Genomic DNA, 21374 nt, shown 5'->3' with positions numbered 1-21374 from the left:
GTAAAAAAATACAATGTTTCCAGTTTTAAAGGATGCCTGTATATTTTACAACTAATAACCCAATATTTCATAATGAGATAAAATGCTAATATACCTACACTGTAAAGGAAAATATTGCAAACATGTCATTTTACTGTAAAATACTGTTAAATGTATGGTTTCTGCAAGTAAAAACTAAATGACCAAATAACTTCTGGTAAGAAGTCCCTGCTTTACATAGGAAAGAAATAATCCAATGTGGAAAGTTATAGTTAGCTATTAAAAATACCAGAGAGGAGCTTATTTACTGTAAATTATATGTTTGAATGCATTTATCATAACGACAAGCGTTTATGAAAAGTATTGCATGTGCAGCTGAGTTGTAAACAAACATTTCAGTTTTTATTTGAGTGTAATTATTACATCTAAAAAAAAAAAAACCTGTTGAATATTATAGTTTGGGCTCTGTTGTTAATTTTAACCTCTAATATTAATATACCAAATGAGAGGGTTCCCTGCATAGCATATGTGGGGGAGTTTTTTCCCCCTTAAGAAATGCAAACTATTAGTATCAGTAGATATCATTAAACAAAAGTTAGAAATGTTGCTACTTTTACGTATTACAACCCTACACAGAACAGCAAACACGAGTGAATCCAGCCGATACCTGTAGGCAGTCGTGTTGTATATTCGACAGGCTCCTCTTCCGCCACATTTCTTGTGACCCCATTTCAGACAGGTGGTGTCTATGATGGCTCCAAAGTATATAGGAGCTGGAATTCCAGCTGCAGAAGGAAAAACATTCAATATGATGCATCTACTCTTGCTTCAAAACATATCACCATTGCCACTGACTAAAAAATGATTCAGCAGAAACGTCAATGTCAGCCGCACCAAACACCAAAGCGTCTCTCACCTAGAGTTCGTGTTGTCAACGTGTGAAAACCCAAAGCTAAAGACTTCAGCTGAGGTCTGATGCATCTGTTGATGAAACGAGAACAACAACGGCTAGATTATCCATTTACAATAATATGAAAACATATTCGACAGACTTTCAAGAAATATAACATATCGGTCTCTATATAACAACAACAAAAAGAAATTGCAGCTAGGACATAATATATAATACTGCTAATAATAATAATTAACATATTCTTTGAATTTAGAAATGAAAAAATAACAGCATTTGCTAATTAAACAGCTATTACAAAAAATTAAGAAATGAATATTACAAGTTATATCCATTTTTATGCCTGCACAGAAAAAAAAATTCTTTAAAATAACAGTTGTGCGAGTTGTGAATGATGAGGCCAGTAACAAGTAACGGGTTAATAAAATAAAAGATTTTATATGAACCCTAACTTTTATGACAATAATGAAGTGAATGTTGAACAAAAGACTACAGAATGATTTCTATTCTACTTTATCCACAGTAAAAGTTTGTTTGAAATAACATGCACTGATGAATTGTGCATAAAGACCAGGAACATTTATTATGAAAATAAATTTCATACAACTTTTATGACAGTAGCATTGCTAAACAAAAGAGAGCAGTGCGGTTTCTACCTCACAACAGCAATATGCAGATTACTTTATCCAAAGTAATCACGTCTTCCCTTAAAAGCTACAGACATGCAGGAATTTTTATTTCCCCAAACAGCCGCTAACCTAATTTAGCCCGAGGGAGGCCGCGCATTCCAGCGGAGTCAGCTGACCGAGCCTTGGGGAAAAGCTGACAGTCCACGGTGCTAAAGCTTTTCCTTTCAAGACACAAGTCTGATTACTGAACTTCACAAGTGACCATAAACTTGTCTCGACTGATTTTGCATTCAATCGAGCGACAGTTTCGACTGGCCAACAGCCCTCGACTAAGACGTGGAATAATGAGGGGGAAATCACATTAGCACTGCCGGCACAAGCAGTCGGTCTTCATCTGTAATCTGCTTGAACTGAGGAAAACAAACACATGACTGGACGACCTTTCTGCTTTCAGCAAATGTTCACTTTCACAAGACTTCATATGTGCAAAGAGCCGGGACAGCGCTTGTGTTCGCTTCGGATAAAAGCGTCTGCCAAATGAACAAATATTCTAATAAAATTCATGAAGGGCCATGAATGAGAACTGGGGTGTTACTATGAAGTTTATTTTCATTATTCCACGTCTGAAGTGAGCTGTCAATCAATGTGGCGAGCACACCGGTGGCGTGATTAATGATGCGACGCACCGGCCTCGTATCTCTCACGGGGGAGCCGAGGCATAAAGGAGGATCGACGACAGTAGCCGCGTTTCCAATATAGATTTGAGCAAAACTTTTGCGATTTTTTCTAAATGTCGACAAAAAACTATTGCGAAATGACGGCGTTTCCATTAACCGATGTTATGCGACTAAAACAAAATTTTTTCCTCTCGCAATAAGTCATTTTCGAGTATTCGATCTGTAATTATTATTCGAAAAATAAAATACTATTCGAATTTTACCGAATTTATGAAGCCGGAAATGCTTTGTATTTTTAAATGCTTTCCGTTCGCGCTGCTTGAGCTTAAATCCTTTTGTTCTTTATATTTGTTTGTTTACACCTAGGCCAACTGTTTAATGTTTTCAATTAAAAGAAATCTTTAACATATATTGTAAGCTTGTTGTGTATATTGCCTAATCATAAGCTTGTTCAGAAATGGTGATAAAAACGTTTAAAAAAAAAAATCTTAAAAAATAACGTCTTTTTCATTATAGGTCATTTAAATAAACGAGCATTCGAATATTAGATTTTTATGAGCCCGAATATTCGAATGCAATATTTTTACAAAATGCCCATCCCTAATGGCAACGGATGTTGGTGGGTTTATGTATATCCCAGCCACCGCACTAGCCATTATTATTAATGGAAGGAGACGTGCGTGTGTTATCCAATCATTAATGGCAAGGAGAGACCCTTATACTTGTGAGTGTTTCTCGGTGTTTCTCCCTCATTTCCGCTTCGAGGTCTTGATTGTGTTTCTTTGAGGTTTAGAATCCAGTATTCCTGTAATTCTTTTGTCTTTTATGAATTTAATAAAGAACTGTGTCTCGTATTCTGTCCAAACACACCACGTCATCTACGCCAGGTGACTGTAAATGCACAAAAACTGCAGTTTTGCGAAATATTTATTTTTCGGATTGCCTGAAAAACCTCCTCATGCGAGCGTGAAAACTTTTTTGGGGTAAAAATGTACAGAGTTTCCATTGGGCGTATTTTCAATTTGCGCAATTTGAAGGGTAATGGAAACGCGGCTAGTGAAGAGCAAGAGAGGACAGGTCTGGACTTATGCTGTGGTTTTTAGCTTTTATTATGTGACAGCAGTCGTCCGTGAGGGGCTGCTGTCTTTTACTTTCATATTGTTGTTGATTTATTCTGTCATTAAAGTCTTTAAATGTTCGCTAGTTCCCGCCTCCTTCTTCCCATAACATCCGAACTGCGTTACAATCATGGTCAGATATTCACCTGATGAGCAGCATGTATCCCGGCGTTCCGCCCAGTGAGATGATAAAGGAAGTGATGACAGACAGAGCCAGGAAGTAGGGGAAGACTCGATGGCAGCTCTCCCTGTTGTTGCATTGGCCAACGCTGGCCGTTTGATTCCCGCCTGCTACACAACTGCACTCCTCGAACACCTGAAGCACACAAACCAAACCTTATCAATTGCTATGCGGAGAAGATGCTTATATTATATACACTTTCTATTTACACTTTTACATGTCACCTTTAACCTAAATAAGTGATGCAAATTGTTAAAAGCTTAACAGCATCTACAAATATTGACTTTCCATATGCATAATAAATGCGTCCCTCGTCATGCTTTAGATTAGTCTGTTTGGCAACAGTCTGAAAGGAAAGGGTAAAAGACACTGCATACAACACATGCTTGAGATATGAATTGGACACAGGATGGAGAGAGGAAAAGGCTGTATCCCAGCCTCTTAGATGCAATGATACTTCACAATATTTAGACAGAACCAACCAGGTTTGCATTCTCAAAGAGAGACAGGGAAGGAAGTTTCAGAGAAGGTCTGAAAAGCCTTTGAGCTGAAGACAAACAGGCTGTGCACACCCTTCAGAGAGCGCTGGGAACACCAGAGTTCAAGGCATGGGGAACACAACACATTGTCACTCACATTCTTTGAAGAGATGGGACAACAAACAGACGCTATTGTTCCGAATCACGCTCTCGGTTCAGAGGCCGCGCTTACCGTGTCCTTTCCAGAGCCGTGGGACGTCCGGCATCCAGCCAGGCAGGGGGAGACGTAAGTGAGGCCGTTCTCGCCGCACACGGGGTCCCAGTTTGCCTCAGGACACTGACAGCCCGCGTTGCAGGACGCTAGGAGAGAACTGTCCACTTTGTAAAGACTTTCCGTCCTGTATTCAAAAGGAAAAGGAGCATTTTATTATTAGTTCATCAAGCTTATAATTTTGCAAATGAATACACTACCAGTCAAAAGTTTGGATTCATTATGATTTTTTTCTTCATGGTTTTGAAAGAAGCTCAATAAGGCTGTGATGGATTTTTATCAGAAAAACCTTTTCAGCAATGTTGTGTTTTCAACATTTCTTGTTTTCTTGTGCATCAAATCATCATATTATACTGATTTCTGAAGGATCATGTGACACTGAAGACTGGAGTAATGATGCTGAAAATTCAGCTTTGATCACAGGAATAATTTTACTGTTAACATTAAAATAGAAATACTGTATTGTTAAAATATTTACTGTTTTTCATCAAATAAATGCAGCCATGGTGAGCATAAGAGACTTCTTTCAAAAACATAAAAAGATCAGCATTGGTCTGTACTTCATTAATGCAGATTTACAGTAAGTCTTCAATTTTTTTCCTTTTATCATAACTTTTCTTAAATCTTTACATGAAAACATAGACTGGAGTAATTTGAATCTGAAATGTGAGACTGATTAACCCTTGGCTAACTTAGACTAGTACTAGTTCTTAAGACGCACTCTTAACATAATGCTTTTGTGCAACTGGCCCCAGATCTGAACCCAAGTACAAACTGCAAGCTTCATCCTACCCGTTGTACGACCTGGTGATGCCGGCCACGTTGGCATTCTCACATCCCATGGCGAAGAAGAAAAGAGACAGGAAATAGCCCAGGAGAGACGTTCCCAGTGCAAACTTGGCTGCTCCCATGATGCTCAGCTTGAACTTCTTCATGATCACGCCCCCCGAGAACATTCCCAAGGCTACAGCTGGGATGTTGATAACTCCTGAAAAAACAGACGGCATCAGGAAAACCTGGATCAAAGGACCAGTGTCAGATTTGAAACAAAGGCAAAGCCATAGAGTTTAGCTCAGCTCTTCTCAAACACGGTTCTTCTCGTGGTTGAACGGGCCTATTTGTTTTCCCTCCTGTCTTTCGAAACGCTAATGCCCTTTCCCCAAACGCACAACAGTCTCCAGTGTCTGCATACGTTGTGTGCTGATATTATTTTTGGATTTCATTCTCTTTCATATGCAGTAATGGTCCATGTCATACTGTGATTTAACCGAGCTATATAAACCTCTAGATTTGATATCAGAACCAAAGACTAATATTTAACACACATTAATAAAATCCAATCAAAACATAACATACCATTAAAGTCTGAGGTCACAGCTGCACTACTGTGATATATCTGTGCACAGATGCCTGTAGAGGAAGACGACGTACCCATTAAGAAGTTGGCCTTGGACGCCGACTGTCCGTAGTGCTGCTCGATGTACTTTGGTTTGTATGTCACCATGCCGATCAAAGAGTTGAACTGGATGACGGTGATGCAGAGATACAAAAAGTAGACCGGGTTCCCCAAAAGGGATCTCAGTGTTGGCAAAAAGTCTGAAAAACATCAAGTAGTCTAGTTTACTGAAAAAATCATCAAAATAAAGTGACTTTGTGCTTAAAACAACAACAAATATCTGCCAATGGGGTCATACAAATAAAAACCTTTGAATTACATTAATTATTTTTTTTTTAAATTATATTGTTATAAAAAAAAACTTAATACCTGAGGTAATTTTGTATCTTAAGTAAATTAATCTTGTTTAAGAATGTTTTAGATATTTGTACTGTGAAACCATTAAAAAATACTGAGTAAGAAAATAATTTCTTGCAATGTGCTTCTTTAAAATAAATACCACTTGGTTTGATATCTTAATTAATTAATGAAATAGCATTACGTGGACTTGAAAGTCCAAATATGTTTGTTTTTTTGTGCAGCCAGAGATCAGATATTTTAGATATTTAGTTTGTTCTCGGTGGTTTACCTTTGGCCATTTCTAGGAAGTTTGCTGGCTCGTCTGCCTGGTACTTGTGCTCCAGGAGCGGCGAGTCTTTGATAAAGCTGGTCCGCTCTGGAGAATACTTGGCAAGCCGTCTTTCTGGCAGTGGCAAAGACTTGGGCAAGAACCAAAACGGCACCGCCGAGAGCAGGGTGATGAATCCTGCAATAAGGTATCCCAGCCACCAGGCACCTACCCAGCGTGCATCTCCTGGGGTGATGCTAATGCTGTCTGTGAGAAGAAAGTCACACACACACACAAACACACACACGCATATGTCAACACGGAGAATACAGACGCTACAAGGCTCACTGCAGCTTGTCACATGTTCAGAATATTTGGGCCAGGCAGACGCAGACTGTGATCCACAGACAGTCTTAGATGTATCGCTCTCTCCTCATCAGACAGCCTCCATGTTGTGCTTAAGCTGTGCCAGTAGACAGAAATGTTTGCATGTCACATAAACAATGTGCATTAGCAAATATTCGGTTGAGCTATTCCTTTTTGTCAATCACATTTTTTCTCACATTAAGCCTGCATTATTTTATTTCTTCGGTGAAACAGAAAATTAGATGTTAAGTAGAATGTTCAAACTACTCTTTTCCATTGTCAAGATCTTAAAAAAGACAAGAAAGCAGCATAAGGCCTTGTGTCCACCATAGCGTTTTTTCACGTGGCTGGCATATTTTTTCAATTGTTTTCAATGGGAGCGCCACGTTTTTAAAATGGCATAAGCGTAACGAGGCGCTGAGCGTTTTTTTTTTCTGCGCTGAAGCGCTCAGCGTTTTATACCGGTCACCGAGAGTTGAAGAATGTTCAACTTTGGGTAAAACGCATCGCTCATCACTGTCACTTTTTACCCAACCGACCAATCACAGAGGAGGAGGGGCGGGGCTAGTACCACACCGACAACATCAACAGATGACAACAACAAGCACAATAACAGAACAAAATAATTTAAAACAAGAGACAGAGAAAATACATTACATTGTATCGACATTTTAATATAGAATCAACACAGAAACAAAATATGTGTGAAATTAGATACTAGTAACACTTTCGCGGATATTCCGTATCATAAGCAAAGTAAAATGTTTCAACTGAAAAAAATGCTGCGCTGCCAAAAAGCTCTTAAGCGCTCATAGCTAGGCGTTTTCAGCAGAGCGCCTAGCGTTTTCAGCTGGATAAAAACACTTGTGGACACGCGGCCTTAAGTAGTCTACACGACCGCCACACTATATTCCAAGCCTTCTGAAGTCATACTGTAGTCACCTTAAAGTCATCACGAAATCAAAATCAAGTGTTCTTATTTTTGATGGAATATTGCAGTATTTATTATAAATGATTTATCCATGCACATAGTTTTTTCCCTCGTAATCTTTAATCACAATAACTTCCCCTTCCTCTCTTCTCTTCTCTGATGATGTGTTTACTTGTGCCCCACATTTATTCTTCTTGTTCGAGAAGCCGTTTCACTTGGATATGCGTCACAACAGGGAAGAAAAGACTAGCGCAACTTCCGTTTCATTCTTGCTTTACATATGTCATGATCGGGTGGCAGAATGAAGTTTGATGTCAATGGCATAAAACCTAGATTTTCTCAATAGTCAGAATATATAGGATGTGTTTTAAACTGAGATTTTATGCAAAACAGCTATTTTTTTATGACTAACCACAACATTTTTACAAATATTAAAATATGTCAGCATATTAGAATGATTTCTGAAGGACATTGTTACACTGAAGATATGTACATGTATATTCAGACACAAAACGTTTTTTTTACAAATATATATCAAAATATTACTGTTTTTACGTTTTCTTTTGAGTCTTGGTGAGCATTAGAGACTTTTAATTATTCCAAACTTTTAGATAGATGTAATTTATATACTACATAGAAAGACTAGATTATTATCTGCTATCATTAATATCAGTAAACATAGAACTTTCTATAGAAACTGCAATGGTTTATGAGTATGATACAGATGTTTTCTGTGCTCTGTTTTAATGTCTCATTAAATAAAATGAATGGCAAAACAATGTGATAGTTTTTATTGGCTGAATATTTACTGTACAACATCTGCTTATTCCTTAATATTTTATTTTCTTATGGCATAACTTTCCTGCCAAATGTCTTGACTTTAGGGTGTAACGTACCGCTATATTATCTATGAATAAATGGCCTGTATAACCAGCAGCCATTATTTCATATACATGCATAAACATTGCCAAACATTCAAACTACACACACAAATCTAATCTTATTACATGTTTCAGCTTATTTCCCCTTTAACCTCTCAGCCTCATCGCATGGTACATCTCATCAAAAACAGCTGTGTGCTAAATCGCAGCTTAACATTTATGAGCCTTTACATCGTCCCCAGTCAAATAAAGAGTGTGTTTATGTTGGATCGGAGTGCGTTTTTGGCATTCAAACAGACTCCACTGCTTTCAAACAAGAAACAACAAAGTTTCTTATTTCCTCCTGCTTTTGTTTGAAATATCAACAAAATAAGAATAATATGAATAAGCTGGATTTCCTCCAGATTTGAGTCAATTTCAAAAAACTTTTAGTAGTTAATGAATCACTAGTCTAAGATGAGCCAAAACCAATGGAACTATACAGAATAAATGCATTTTATATTGTACTTTTTTCTCTCTCTTTCTTTTCAAGACGATCTTGCCGATACATGCCTAGAGAGGTTCATGCCACTCAAGTCATCTAGTGCAGATGCAACTGAAGTGACTCCTTTAGGAAATAGTGAATCATTCAACAGCACAGTTTCACTTCACTCACCCATGTTGACAAATCCAATGTCCACGTATATCTTGGCACAGAGGGACCCCAGCAGGTAACCGAACACTGGACCGATGACCGATATTGTCTGGACACATCCTGATGCAGATGATACATGAATTGATTAGTTGCGGATCTAGTCTGGACTGTTTACCAAGAAAGGCAATGCTCTCTAGGAAAAACAATGAATACCAGGAAGCCGTTAAAGGGCAAAACGCTCTCAGTCACATTTATGACTGAATTTCACTGTACACATTGCTTCAAAGCAGCTTTACAGAAAATGATGATGTTAATGTTTATAATATCTTCATGCATTATAGTTGCATTTAGCAGATTAGAGCTGAATAAAAACATAGATACATTTTACTACAAGCAATCATGCAATTGAGATTTGCTATATAGTACATATTGCTTTACACTAGTATCCTGAATGTATGTGGATAAAGCTGGACATACATATTTTTATCATGACAACTCTCTGAAGATTTTTAGCATGGTAATGGATATGACTATGTTAATGTATTGAGTCTTGGCGGAATAGATCTGCTACGCTGCTGCTGATGATAAATGCTGTTATTGTAAATGATTGCTGCTGCAGAGCAAATACAGTTACTTCCTACTGCCAATACAAACACTGATACGCTGCTGTGAGAATGTAAGACATACTGCTGCTGCACAAATAGCGTATATAAAATATCCCGCATCAGATCTATACAGGTGGAGCTGGGGAAGAGGAAGGCACGCTGCAAACCGCTATAGTAAACGCTAACCAGTTATTTCAATATTGAGCAGCAAGCTCATTGGCTGCAGATGCAACAGGAACCAATCAGCTTGTGCCATGTAGTTAACAATGTAAATGTCATCAGGTTGCGTTAAACTGCACCATCTAGAGTTTCATGACAGAACCTGCTATATACAGTATATCCAACTTCATATAAAGAGCTGGACGATAATATAGTTAAAGTTTGCAACAAAATAATAACAAAATCAAGCAGTTGAGATTCGCTTTAAAACATATCACTTTACGTGAGTATAATGCATGTATGTATGCGGGTAAAGCTGGATATAATATCCAACTTTATATATAGATCTGTGCGATAATACAGTTTACATTTTGCTATGATATAAACAACCATGCAACTGAGATTTGATATATCTAGTATATATCTGTGTGTATGAAGGTCAAATAGCATGTGTTATACTTCCCTAATATACATAAATTTTTCGACAATATAACAAAGTTGAGATTTACAATATTGTACTTTCCCTTAATGTGATTGTAGTGTATTCAGGTAAGTTTGGAAATACTTTTTGTTGTATGATTTTTTAAATCATCTCTATTAATTATTAAGTATTGTGTTAAACAATGGACCATCACATAACATGCACATATTATATCTGTCCAGCTAAGGTTACTCTACTTAATGTAATCACGCTGAAGAGCAGGATTAAACTGTACAAACAAAGATGTAGATGTACCGATGTAGAAGGCTGCATTTTCCTCCAGAGCGTGATCATCGATGTATGAGATTCCCAGAGGCTGCACTGGGGTCTCGCCAATTCCACGCAAGATATTCCCCAGGAAAACGTAGATCCACATGGACAACCTGGACTCGTGTTCGCAACCTGAGGAAGGGGGAAGAGAGGGTGAGAAGGCTTCGGTGAGAGGCATTTCAAAGAATTGGCACGTGACAAAGATACCGAATGAAATGAGACAGGATAAAAAAGAAATTATAGATTATTATTATTATTATTATAGAACAAGCATACACAAATAAGACCGTATGAAACCATATGAGGCTGTAGACTACAGTGATACCAGCATATGTTAGTCCCTTACAGGTATCATATCTAGTTTAACCAGCAAGACTCCCATTTTCCAATCTAACTGAAGCAGTGGGTGTTAATGTACCTGCGCTCGGTACCGAAGAAGTGCTTGGACCTGTGGACAGAACGCTAGCAGACCTCAGTGGACATGGGGAGAGGATACTGGTTGAGTTCACTGACGATCGAATCGATGTTTCAAACTTGTAGCTGCATATAAAACATCAACAATTCAGTAGCAGAAATCAGAGACCACGTCACCTGACAACAATATGATTTAGATTGATGAAACTTAAAGGCGTGTATGTGGTGGGTATTTTGATCAGAATGCATTTTTTGCAACAATAATGAAGATGAAAAAGGGTTACACTTTATTCCGAAAGTCTACTTTAGACATTTGACTAACTATATACCGTACTTATTTAGTTATATTTCCAACAAAATGTCAACTACTAAATGTCATTTTTGCAACTACATGTCAACTAACTCTCATTAATCTGTAACTACATGTCACTACTACACGTAATATTTGCAACTACATGTCGACTAACTCTCCTCATTAATCTGCAACTACATGTCACTACTACATGTAAAATTTGCAACTAACTCTTATTAGAGTACTAGTAGACTGTTAGGATTAGTAGAACAAGTTAACATGTAGTTGCAAAGTTACTTACAGTCAGTAGAATGTATGTTGAAGAATGTCTAAAGTGAACTATCGAGATAAAGTGAAATAAAGATTCACATTAGCTTTGATTAATAAATGCTGTAGAAGTATGGTCCATTGTTTGTTCATGTTAACATGTTGTTGTAAAGTGTTCCCGAATAATAATAATACTCATAATGACAATTCCTAAAAGTCAGACTGCGTCCAAAATCAAAATTTGTAACAAAGTAATAACTCTGTGGCTGCTAAAACAGTATTTTCTATATAATATGAGTGTGTGTAGCCTGAATGTAATCCGGACATACTTTTTGACTACTGTTTTATGAATACTGTGAATTCAGACATACTACTCTTTTCATAAACCGTCTACGATATAGTAGTATGCGATTTCAGATGCAGCCATACTGTTGACAAAAACTACAAGAAAAAATAATCCAGTCGTAGCATAAGCTGAACACTTATAAACTAAACTTATTTGAATCTGCAGTATTACAACTTACACCTGAACAAACAGTGAAGCAAATGCACAGGTGAACGAAATATGCTAGTCAGACTGAGCGAGTCAGATTTTAAATAGGCTGTTGCCGTAAAAATGGGATGCAATATAGGATGTGTAATTTCTGGAAATTATGCACATCAAAAACATGACCTATATACAAAACATTAACATTTAAAACAGCATTTCAATTCATCATGGAAATTGCACTCAAGTCATTTTAATAAGGCGATGTTTTCGAAGAGCAGCATGTAATACTCAAAGCCTGGCACACTCTCAAAGTTGACAACGCATGTTGATTTACAAGTGTAAAGTCAAATATGAATGAATAGAGCGTGGTCATAGAAAATTCTGATATATCAACTAAAAATGTTTCATTTTATGCAGCAGCTTTACGATGCCAAGAAAGACATCTGATAAAGTAACAGCATCCAGCGACAAACACGTACTGTAAACGACTCAATGGCATTTGTGGTCAGGGACTTTAACAAGATCAAACTGGATCCATGTGACCCTTCAAAACAGCTCCCTCTGTTAACAGCGGAACAGCTTGAGTCGAGGCTGACGTGACATCACACATACTCACATTTACAGATTAAACTTACCGTCCGATTATAAAATGGGGCAAGGCAATTAGAAAAGTCCCAAGTGACATCAACAGGCAGCCGATGGCGATGATCTTCGGACGGTGAAGTTTGGCACCAAAGTAACTCACAAAGGCGATCACTAACAAGTTACCTAGGAGCGGAAGATGAGAAGAAGTGTTCAGACAAACATTTATGATGTGGAAAATTGTGATTGAGTTTAACAGGCTCCATTAATTAGATTGTCTCTCAAAAATCAGCTAAAAAGCATGAACTAAAGTAAGCAACTAACCTCAATGCAAGCGGATGAGGAGGATTGGGTCACTAATGGCACTCTTCAGGTTTATGTTATTGTACAGGGGGTTTTAAACTCATGTTTAGCTTTAATCCATGACTGATGCATGTATCCTCTTAATAATAAAACTAATAATAACTGTGCTCAATTAACCAGTTTAAAATTGATTTTTCTTTTTTCTTTTTTTAAGGAGGGAGACAATGCATGTGTCTTATACATAATCAAGGAAGTCTCATTTCAGAAAAGTAACCATTATAAATTTAATATGCATTATTTTCCGTTTCCGAAAGATTTTGTGGATATTGAGTAAACACTGTAAAATAAGAGCAATTTTATGTGCATATCATTTGATTCTGTCCATCAGACAATAAAACCCCAATATTGGTCAACCACTGACATTCACCCATGAATGGAAGTATCCGCTTCACAAACTCTCTGAACATGGCGCTTCCCGACGGATTTCTACATGATTGACCTCTTTGTCTGTGAGGAACATTTATTGGCAGAATTATTTGGTTTCTGAGATTCACGGCTCCATGAACGAAGGTCTTTGTGTGGACGATTATAGCACAGCCACAGCTCTGTACCCGGCATGGAGTTTAGGGCATTTCATGGATTTAATAGGGACAGAGATTCTCAGACGTTTAGACCATGGCTCAGTTTATAATCAGGTCAGTCTAACCAAAGAGAAACAACTCACCCAAACATTTACAAAACACACACAGCAGCCTTTGTTCCGCGGGGTTCCCGAGCACTTGTTGATAACAGGGACGGAAGACAGCCGAGAGTGATGTAAACTCTGACACATGATCCCTTGCTTTGGCTGTGCTCCTCATCCCGTTGCCGTGGCAACACTCCTATGGAAACACTGGTTTCTAGGGCCATGCGAGCTGCGGATGAGCAGCGTGAGCTTGGTTTAGCCTCGCTTTCACTACTCTAGACTACGACTTTCTATGTGCAAAGACGAAAAAAAGTGCTGGATCACATATCCTGATTAAAACTAGCTCTGTATGGCATCCCTTGACAATAAAACAATCAATTTTTATTTTATTGTACTGGCACTTCCCTGCACACCAGCAAAGGTAGAAGCATTAAGCTACGGGATTATAATACCATAAATGATTAAATAATGCATTTATTTTTTCTTTAGTTTTCTACATTTTTATTTGCATTCTATCACAATGGAAATATTAGAAACAAAATGTACGCATGCGCATTTTAAATATTAAACTGCAACATATTTGCGTTGAAGACGTGGAGTTGTGACCTGTTAACACATGTTTGCAGTTGCATAACTGTCTGATCTGTCGGACCACTGCACTGCGCAGAGGACGACAGCTGTAAATTGCAGCACACATGGTGCGTCTCAGTGTTTTTTGCACTGAAGAGCGGTGCACAGACTCTGTGAAAGGCTAGATGAGAGCCTTGGCAACTGGTTCGCGGAGGTGACGGGATCGAGACGGAGCTGACGCATGAAGATCCGGTTCTTACCCATTTCAAAGCTGCCATCAATGACACCTATTAAGTAACTGGGGATGTCGAAGCGTCTTTCCAGCTGAGTTATTGTGCTTTTCATATAGCTCCCGGATAATGCCTTGGCAAAGTAGGCAAAGGACAAGGCCACGAGGAACATCTGTAATGAGACAGAGACAGAAAGACAGTCAGATGCTGCATGCAGAACGCGCACTCTCCCTCATTAACCTATTTTTTGATAACTCTTCATTAATATGCAAAATCGTAGGGGATAAGAGAACTGGGGTGGGAGTAGAGATGGTGAGATGGAGAGAAGGGGGATGCATTTCTCGAGCTGCAGTGCATTATGGGTAGTGGGACAAAAAGCGGATTAGGAGAGCTTATGTCACGCTCTTGAGCGATGCTACTGCATTCAACAACAGTGACTTAAGCCTCCATGAGCAAAACAACAGGAAAAATGAGTCGCTGCTCATGACTGTTGCTGGGGTTTCTGGGCCAAAATCATCAGCATTCGCAGAGGTTTGGCCTCGGCACAGCGGTGCATCTTCACTCTTGTGGGGTTTCCCGCACGCATGCACACTCCCTGCATCCAAAATTAATAATCAACGGAAAAGGGAAGAAGTGAAGGGTGAAGAAGCAGAAAGAGAAGGGAATAGAGGAGACGAGAAGCTTTTGACGATCAAATCGTCAGCTATACGGTCGTCTTTCAACACACACACTTGACTTTTAAGTGTAAAAAGGCAGAGCTGAATCACTTTTTGAAGCTCATCAGAATAAAACATCTTAATATGGCGGCTCTAGTCTGTTTTCTGGAAGATTTTAGGGTTATCACTATAAAATAAAAATAAGATTAAATAAACATTTGTATTTTATTTATACACTTCAATTCAGCAAGGATGCATTAAAAAATGATCAAGTGACAGTAAAGGGATGTTTTTAAATGTTACTAAAGATTTAGATCTCAAATATATCCTCTTGATTTTTTTTATTCGTATCCTGATCAAAAATGTATCATGTTTCCACAAACATTTTAAATAGCACAACTGTTTTCAACATCTTTAGCAGCAAATTAACATATTAGAATGATTTCTGAAAGATCATGTGACACTGGAAGACTGGAGTAATGATAGTAATTTCACTATGTTTTTGAACAAATAAATGCAGGCTTCTTTCAAAAACATCACGAATCTTACCGGAACCACACGTTTCCATCACCCGTAGATCCTCAATGCAAAAAAAACAAACACAGACCATCACAACTTCAATGTCTCATTTAATTGATATCAGTAAACCAGGAAGGAGACCAAAGAAAGCATTTGACGGTAATGTAACAGATCTAAAGATGTCTTTTCTAACATAAATCAATCAATCAATTAGTTGAGGATGTTCTCTGCATCGTTCTCTTAACCAAGTTATCGCAACTTTGTTCTGGGTCATGCAACTCTGCATCACGGTTAGACATAATATACTGTGTTCTTTTACTGGGACTCGAGCGCTCGCATTTCTGAAAGATTTATGGTCACTTTGGGCTACAGGGGATAGTGCAAACCATACGGGGATTTGGAAGGCAGGCATCTAATGGCGAGTGAAGGAAATAGCATGAAAGAAAGAGAGGGAATGTGAGAAAGTGTGCCTGAAGCAGACTGGTTAGTTCTGGCACGCCAAGCAAGTTCTCCGCTGATGAGGCGCTCAGAATAGAAACACAGCTGAAAGGTGATGGACGGTCACCTGTCCACTGGCGGTTTACAAACAACATGCACAGAATATCAGCATAAATGACGAGAGCAGAAACCTCCTCAACCAAACATTTCAAAGATCCTATCATGAACGATGCATGCATGTGTCTGTCAAATCCTCAGTCAATACAGTGGCACGTCCCTCATCTCCTTGGAGCGCAACTTAGATCACATTACTCGTGGGCGCAGTAATCTGACCGCCAGCCAACAGCAACACGTGCTCGCGATGGCCTCTGGGCTAATTTTCAGCTTTTACAACAGTCCAGAGATTTCCTCACTCTAGAGCACATGGGTCCCTTCGTGCGCTTATGGATTTCCCAAGCATGCGCCGAGCGGCCGTCATGCACTGATGCAGAGTCAGTAGTTCACGCTCCACAGCTCTGAACGCATTTGTACATTGACAGTAACATATTATAGCAGAACATTTTACTTTATTGTTTCCTCACTTTTTGACCTGTGAAATTTACAATTATGTTTTCAGTCATCTGTCTGAATCCATCTATCTGATTACTGGACATTCATTTTTACAAATGTTATTAAAAAATTGTTAAAGATTTTGTAAGCATATTGCGTAGTTGTGTTTGGAGTCATTTGTGATAAACTTTTGTCTGCAAAATTTGGCATGTTTCATTGCGTTTTGTTCATCCCTCGTATTTACTACATAAAAATGTTTTCCTCATATTTTGATGGTTTAATATAACTTGTAGGGTTATTAAAAAACAAATATCCTCTCTGGCCACTACCAAGTATGTACTCAATATATATATATATATATATATCAGGGTTATTATCATTGACAAAAATTTTTTCACAACTTGAAATTAAATAAAATGTAGAATTATTTCAATAACAAACTAAATCCAACTAAAAAAACAAAACTTAAAGATGAAGTATGTAGTTTCTGCACCACTAGTGGCACCTTCCAGCTCTTAACAGGTAAAATAGCTACTTTCAATAAAAGGTCCAACATATTAGGAATTAGGAGTTCAAAGACTTCAGATTTTTTATGTGATGAAAGTCGAGTCGATGTCGACTAGTCGCTGATGACGTCATTAGTGAATAAATAAGCCTGAACCTCAAGCTATGACTCGAACGCAGGTTGTCTTGTGAACAGATGTGGCATATGACACAGTGCTGCCCACAAGGCTATCACTCCTACATAACAGCTTATTTTAATCAGTTATTTTATTATATTTCCTCACAGATTTCTGATCGTTCTAAATCAGATACAGAAAGAGTAGCACAGTAAAGATTACATTTATATGAATGCATTAGTGAGAGAGCGATTGTGTGTGAATTAATGCCACATGGCAGCATCTAATACTGCAGCTGTGGGTTTGAGTTATTAATAAATACATGCTAGAACATTTCAGTTATAGATAAATCACAGAACAGTTTTGACATTACATTTCCAAGCAACTGAATGTTTCTGTGTGCGTGTTTCTGTGTGCGCACGATCTGCGAGCTATGTGTGTGTGCGCTACAATACAGCACACATTACTTTAGAACGGCGATTAACTTACGTGTACAATAAGCTTGCATTCAAACATGCATTCTCCTGATCAATTTGTCTTGTTGAAGTATGCTTGAAGTCTCTCAGAGTTTGCATTTATTTGTATTTGTAATTTTTACTGTTTGATTTCAAAGATTTATCTTCAGTTGCGCCCTCTATAGGCCATAACCAGCGACTAGTCGACGTCAAGCTTAAAGCGTCATGGCAGAGCATTAAAGTTGACTAATCGACTAGTCTGTGCAACCCCTATAGGAATACTTTTAGCTGTGTTGCTATGTGTCTTGCGTCAGCAACTGAGTAAGCTAACACTCTCGCTGCATCCGAATATGCCTACTTCCATAATATATAGTACGTGAAAAACAGTAGTGCCCGATCAGTAGTAGACCGATCAGTGTATGACGACAAAGTATCGTGAGAGCGATTAGAGAGCAGATGGCTCTGTTTGCTTTCGAATAGTTCTCGTTGTACTTTGATGCCATACACCGATAGGTCTGCGCATTGCCGCTTCAAATTGAACACACCTTTTACTATCCCATGAGGCCATCGGAGAGTATTTGTGAATAGCAGTGAAGCGACGCAATGATGCCGTAGGTCACATGACAACATGTCGAACGTAGTATATTTATACGACACACATTCATACATACTTTTTTTAATGGTCACGAAGTAAGTTTCAAACCAAATGTAGTACCTACTATACAGTATGCGATTTTGGAGACATGATGTCTAGAGCGTCGCGCTTATAATAAACCCATCTGCACATTTTTTACATGAATTGACACAACAGTTTGAGGCTGTCTACACTGGACACAAAGTAAACAATATAAACTGGCTCATTTGTCTTTCTGAACGGGTGCATGATGGTGCTGTATGGTTTTAAAGACTCCATTGTAGCGTGTTGCATCGCAATGTCCCATTCGCTTTGACATGTTCATCACCTGTTTTATCTCTGAAGGTCTAAATGCTGTGATTTTTGGCTTGCACTTCTGTAACTGAAGCTGTCTTTTCCCATGCACCGTGTCTGTGATGGTCTCACACCAGCTAAGCACCCTCTGACTCCGCCTGCTACAGTAGCCACGCCCCAAACCCTCGCTATAGGCTGAGCTGGAAAGTGATTGACAGATCTAAGCAGACCACTCTCAAAGTTCAGATGGTGTCTGGGAGGCTCAATGTTTACACTTTTGAACCCTTTTGGCATTCTAATAGATGTCAATGAATCATAAACTGGGATAAGAGAATGCACTTGTTCTTTCTGTGTGCACACACGTCCTTTATTTTTTTGCTGGATGTGACTACATTTTTTATTCTTGTGTTATGGAGAAAAAAAGCTTGTAGAGCATTGAAAACTCTAATCGGCTTTACCATAAGGGTCTCTATGGGTGCAATTACAATACCTTCATTCATCAGATTACTCTGCGTTCCTGAAGCATGCAGATCATTTCTGAGATCAGACCTCAGGCTAAAGCAAAGAATTTGGAAATCAGAATAGGCCTCCGTAAAGGTTTATTGGAGGATTATGATCAGGACACATCTAAGATGTAATTTACCGCACCTCTGCATGGTCTCTTTTCTTAGAAACGGCCCTTTCATTGTGTTCGTTCCAGTGAAAAATAATCTGATTCTAAGCAGCTTTTACACTATTGTCTCATGCAAATTTAATCCCAAGCAAAAACAAGCCCTAAATTCGGATCGCATCCGCGTGTGCCAGATCTTAATGTTTAAAAAAACATTTTATGTCACTAATTAAGAGCTGAGCCTTTAGAAAGCTCACATATGGCTAGTCTGAGAACTCAACAAGAGCTCTTTCTGGACACAGAAACACTCCCTAGTCATTCACACTTTAACACCCAGAGGGTCAGCGGTTTGATACACAAAACAAGTCAGCTGATAACATCTGCTATTGCTGTTATGCTCTTTTAAAGGCATTTAACCCCTTAATGACCTAAGGGTGGCGATAGCCAGAATGTGATTGTGTGTGTGTGTGTGTGTGTGTGTGTGAGCTCTTGGATTTCTGCCATGTATTATTGAATCTCTTCGCTATCGTTTGATGTTAAAGCTGTGCCGAATAGTGTTTACATTTACAGTACATTTAATCATTTAGAAGACGCTTTTATCCAGAGCGACTTACAAATGAGGAGAGCAATACAAGCAATTAAACTAACAATAGGACAACAATATGCAAGTGCTGTGACTCTTCCCAGTTTAGTCTAACGCAGTACACGTAATACATTTTTATTTTAAAAGAGAGATAGAATAGAAAAGAAAAGAAAGTGTTAGTATTAATGGTTTAGAAATTCATCTCTCGCTCCATTCAAAACAAGGCAGATATGTCACTAAATTTGTGCTCGTGATCATGGGTGTAGACAATGAGAAAGTCCTTCCACCTGCTATCAAACAGTAAAATATGGTTTAGTGGTGTATTTTAAAGTGCCCCTATTAAGCTAATGTTAATGTTTCTAATTTTGTTTTAGAGTCTAATACAATTAGTTTACATGCATCCAAGGTCAAAAAATAAAAGGTCTTCGATAAAGAATTCGGTCTCTCTAAACCCTGCCTTTCCTAGAGCTTCCGCTGCTCTGATTGGTCAAATGACCCAGTCTTTTGTGATTGGTCTACTCTGCTCTGATTGGTCAGATGGCTCAGTCTGTTGTGATTGGTCTATAGCTTCATTACATTACCATATCTGAATTTTAGCTCTAGATCCTTCTTAATACTTGATACAGGTCGATTTTACCATTTTAATCTCATCCTTTGGAAGTTCATGCAAAGTGAATTTGATTTCACATCGCAGTGCCGACAACACAAACCAAACTCTTACAGTCTCAACATTAAAAGTGTCAACATAATATAGTGTTTGCTGCCCATTTTATGTCTGTTTATGTAAACCGGATATTTAATGAGAAAAAAAAAGTATGTCAGCTGAAGCAGTTTCAGAAGTGGAGCCAATTTTTGTTTTGGAGTAATGTGCATAACGTAGTATTCACAATAAGACTAATAATGTGTATTATTACAGTAAATTAGGCTGATTTTGAATTCATGTATAATGAAATGAAATAAGCAATTCACCTGTTTGCCACAGCTAAAAAACAACTGCTTGTGTGTGATTAGCACTGTATGTTTTACATTACAACCTTACGATACTTCTAAAGGTGCACATGACTGTGTGTCTGATACCGAGAGTTCATATAGCTGAATGGACCTTCTGTGGCCGCATTAGTGTTCATGACAAAGGAACTGCTGAGCATGACTATCTGGTTATTTACATCGTTAGCTATAACCATCTCGTCAGGAGTGCTGGCTCAAATCCCTCTCTGTTCTCAGACCTCAGCTCTTCAGAAGAAGATTCCACCACAAACTGAAGCTAAATCTTGTTTGGACCCAAAGACGTCACAGTGCTTCAGGCCCTCAAAGCCTGTTACGCGTAAAGCGACTGACCTGCAAGCTCACAAACATACCAGCGCTTCTCCTTCAGGCATCAACACGCCGCTTTTATTTGTGACAATTGAGTCCACCAGAAAATAAAGCTCATCTAGGTGTTAAAGTAAAGAGATTTACCTTGAGGCTTGAGCAACAGGGCCTTGGGCCGTTCTCCGGTGACCGTCTCTCCTTGTTCGGCAGGTCCATCCTCCACAAGAAGATCTCGTTTTCTTTGGGTGACGTTTCTCTAATGCAGTTTCTTGGCATTTATGCATGCAGCCCTGCAAAA

At 38.5% G+C, this 21374-nt stretch overlaps 1 protein-coding gene across 8 annotated transcripts in view; it reads right to left on the bottom strand.

The window, feature by feature from the left end:
- Window positions 1-21374, bottom strand: part of slco1c1 (solute carrier organic anion transporter family, member 1C1) — a 32985-nt gene that overhangs the window by 1599 nt on the left and 10012 nt on the right. For 7 of the 8 annotated variants that reach the window (XM_079622621.1, XM_079622619.1, XM_079622618.1 and 4 more), the window contains 13 exons: window positions 21224-21366; window positions 14438-14579; window positions 12673-12805; window positions 10993-11114; window positions 10560-10706; window positions 9081-9179; window positions 6269-6514; window positions 5676-5840; window positions 5037-5232; window positions 4206-4371; window positions 3460-3629; window positions 896-960; window positions 647-764 (listed from right to left, as the gene is read on the bottom strand). In XM_079622621.1, coding sequence (XP_079478747.1) covers window positions 647-764; window positions 896-960; window positions 3460-3629; window positions 4206-4371; window positions 5037-5232; window positions 5676-5840; window positions 6269-6514; window positions 9081-9179; window positions 10560-10706; window positions 10993-11114; window positions 12673-12805; window positions 14438-14579; window positions 21224-21352 — 1898 coding nt within the window. In that variant the 5' untranslated portion in view covers window positions 21353-21366. Of the gene's footprint in view, window positions 1-646; window positions 765-895; window positions 961-3459; window positions 3630-4205; window positions 4372-5036; window positions 5233-5675; window positions 5841-6268; window positions 6515-9080; window positions 9180-10559; window positions 10707-10992; window positions 11115-12672; window positions 12806-14437; window positions 14580-21223; window positions 21367-21374 lie in introns of those variants that run through there. The other variant, XM_079622622.1, reaches the window with a different exon arrangement.

The sequence above is a fragment of the Phoxinus phoxinus genome (assembly GCF_949152265.1).
Source record: "Phoxinus phoxinus genome assembly, chromosome: 9".
Lineage (NCBI taxonomy): Eukaryota > Metazoa > Chordata > Actinopteri > Cypriniformes > Leuciscidae > Phoxinus > Phoxinus phoxinus.
Note: the sequence above shows the minus strand (reverse complement) of the source record. Positions and strands in the feature narration are given on the sequence as shown.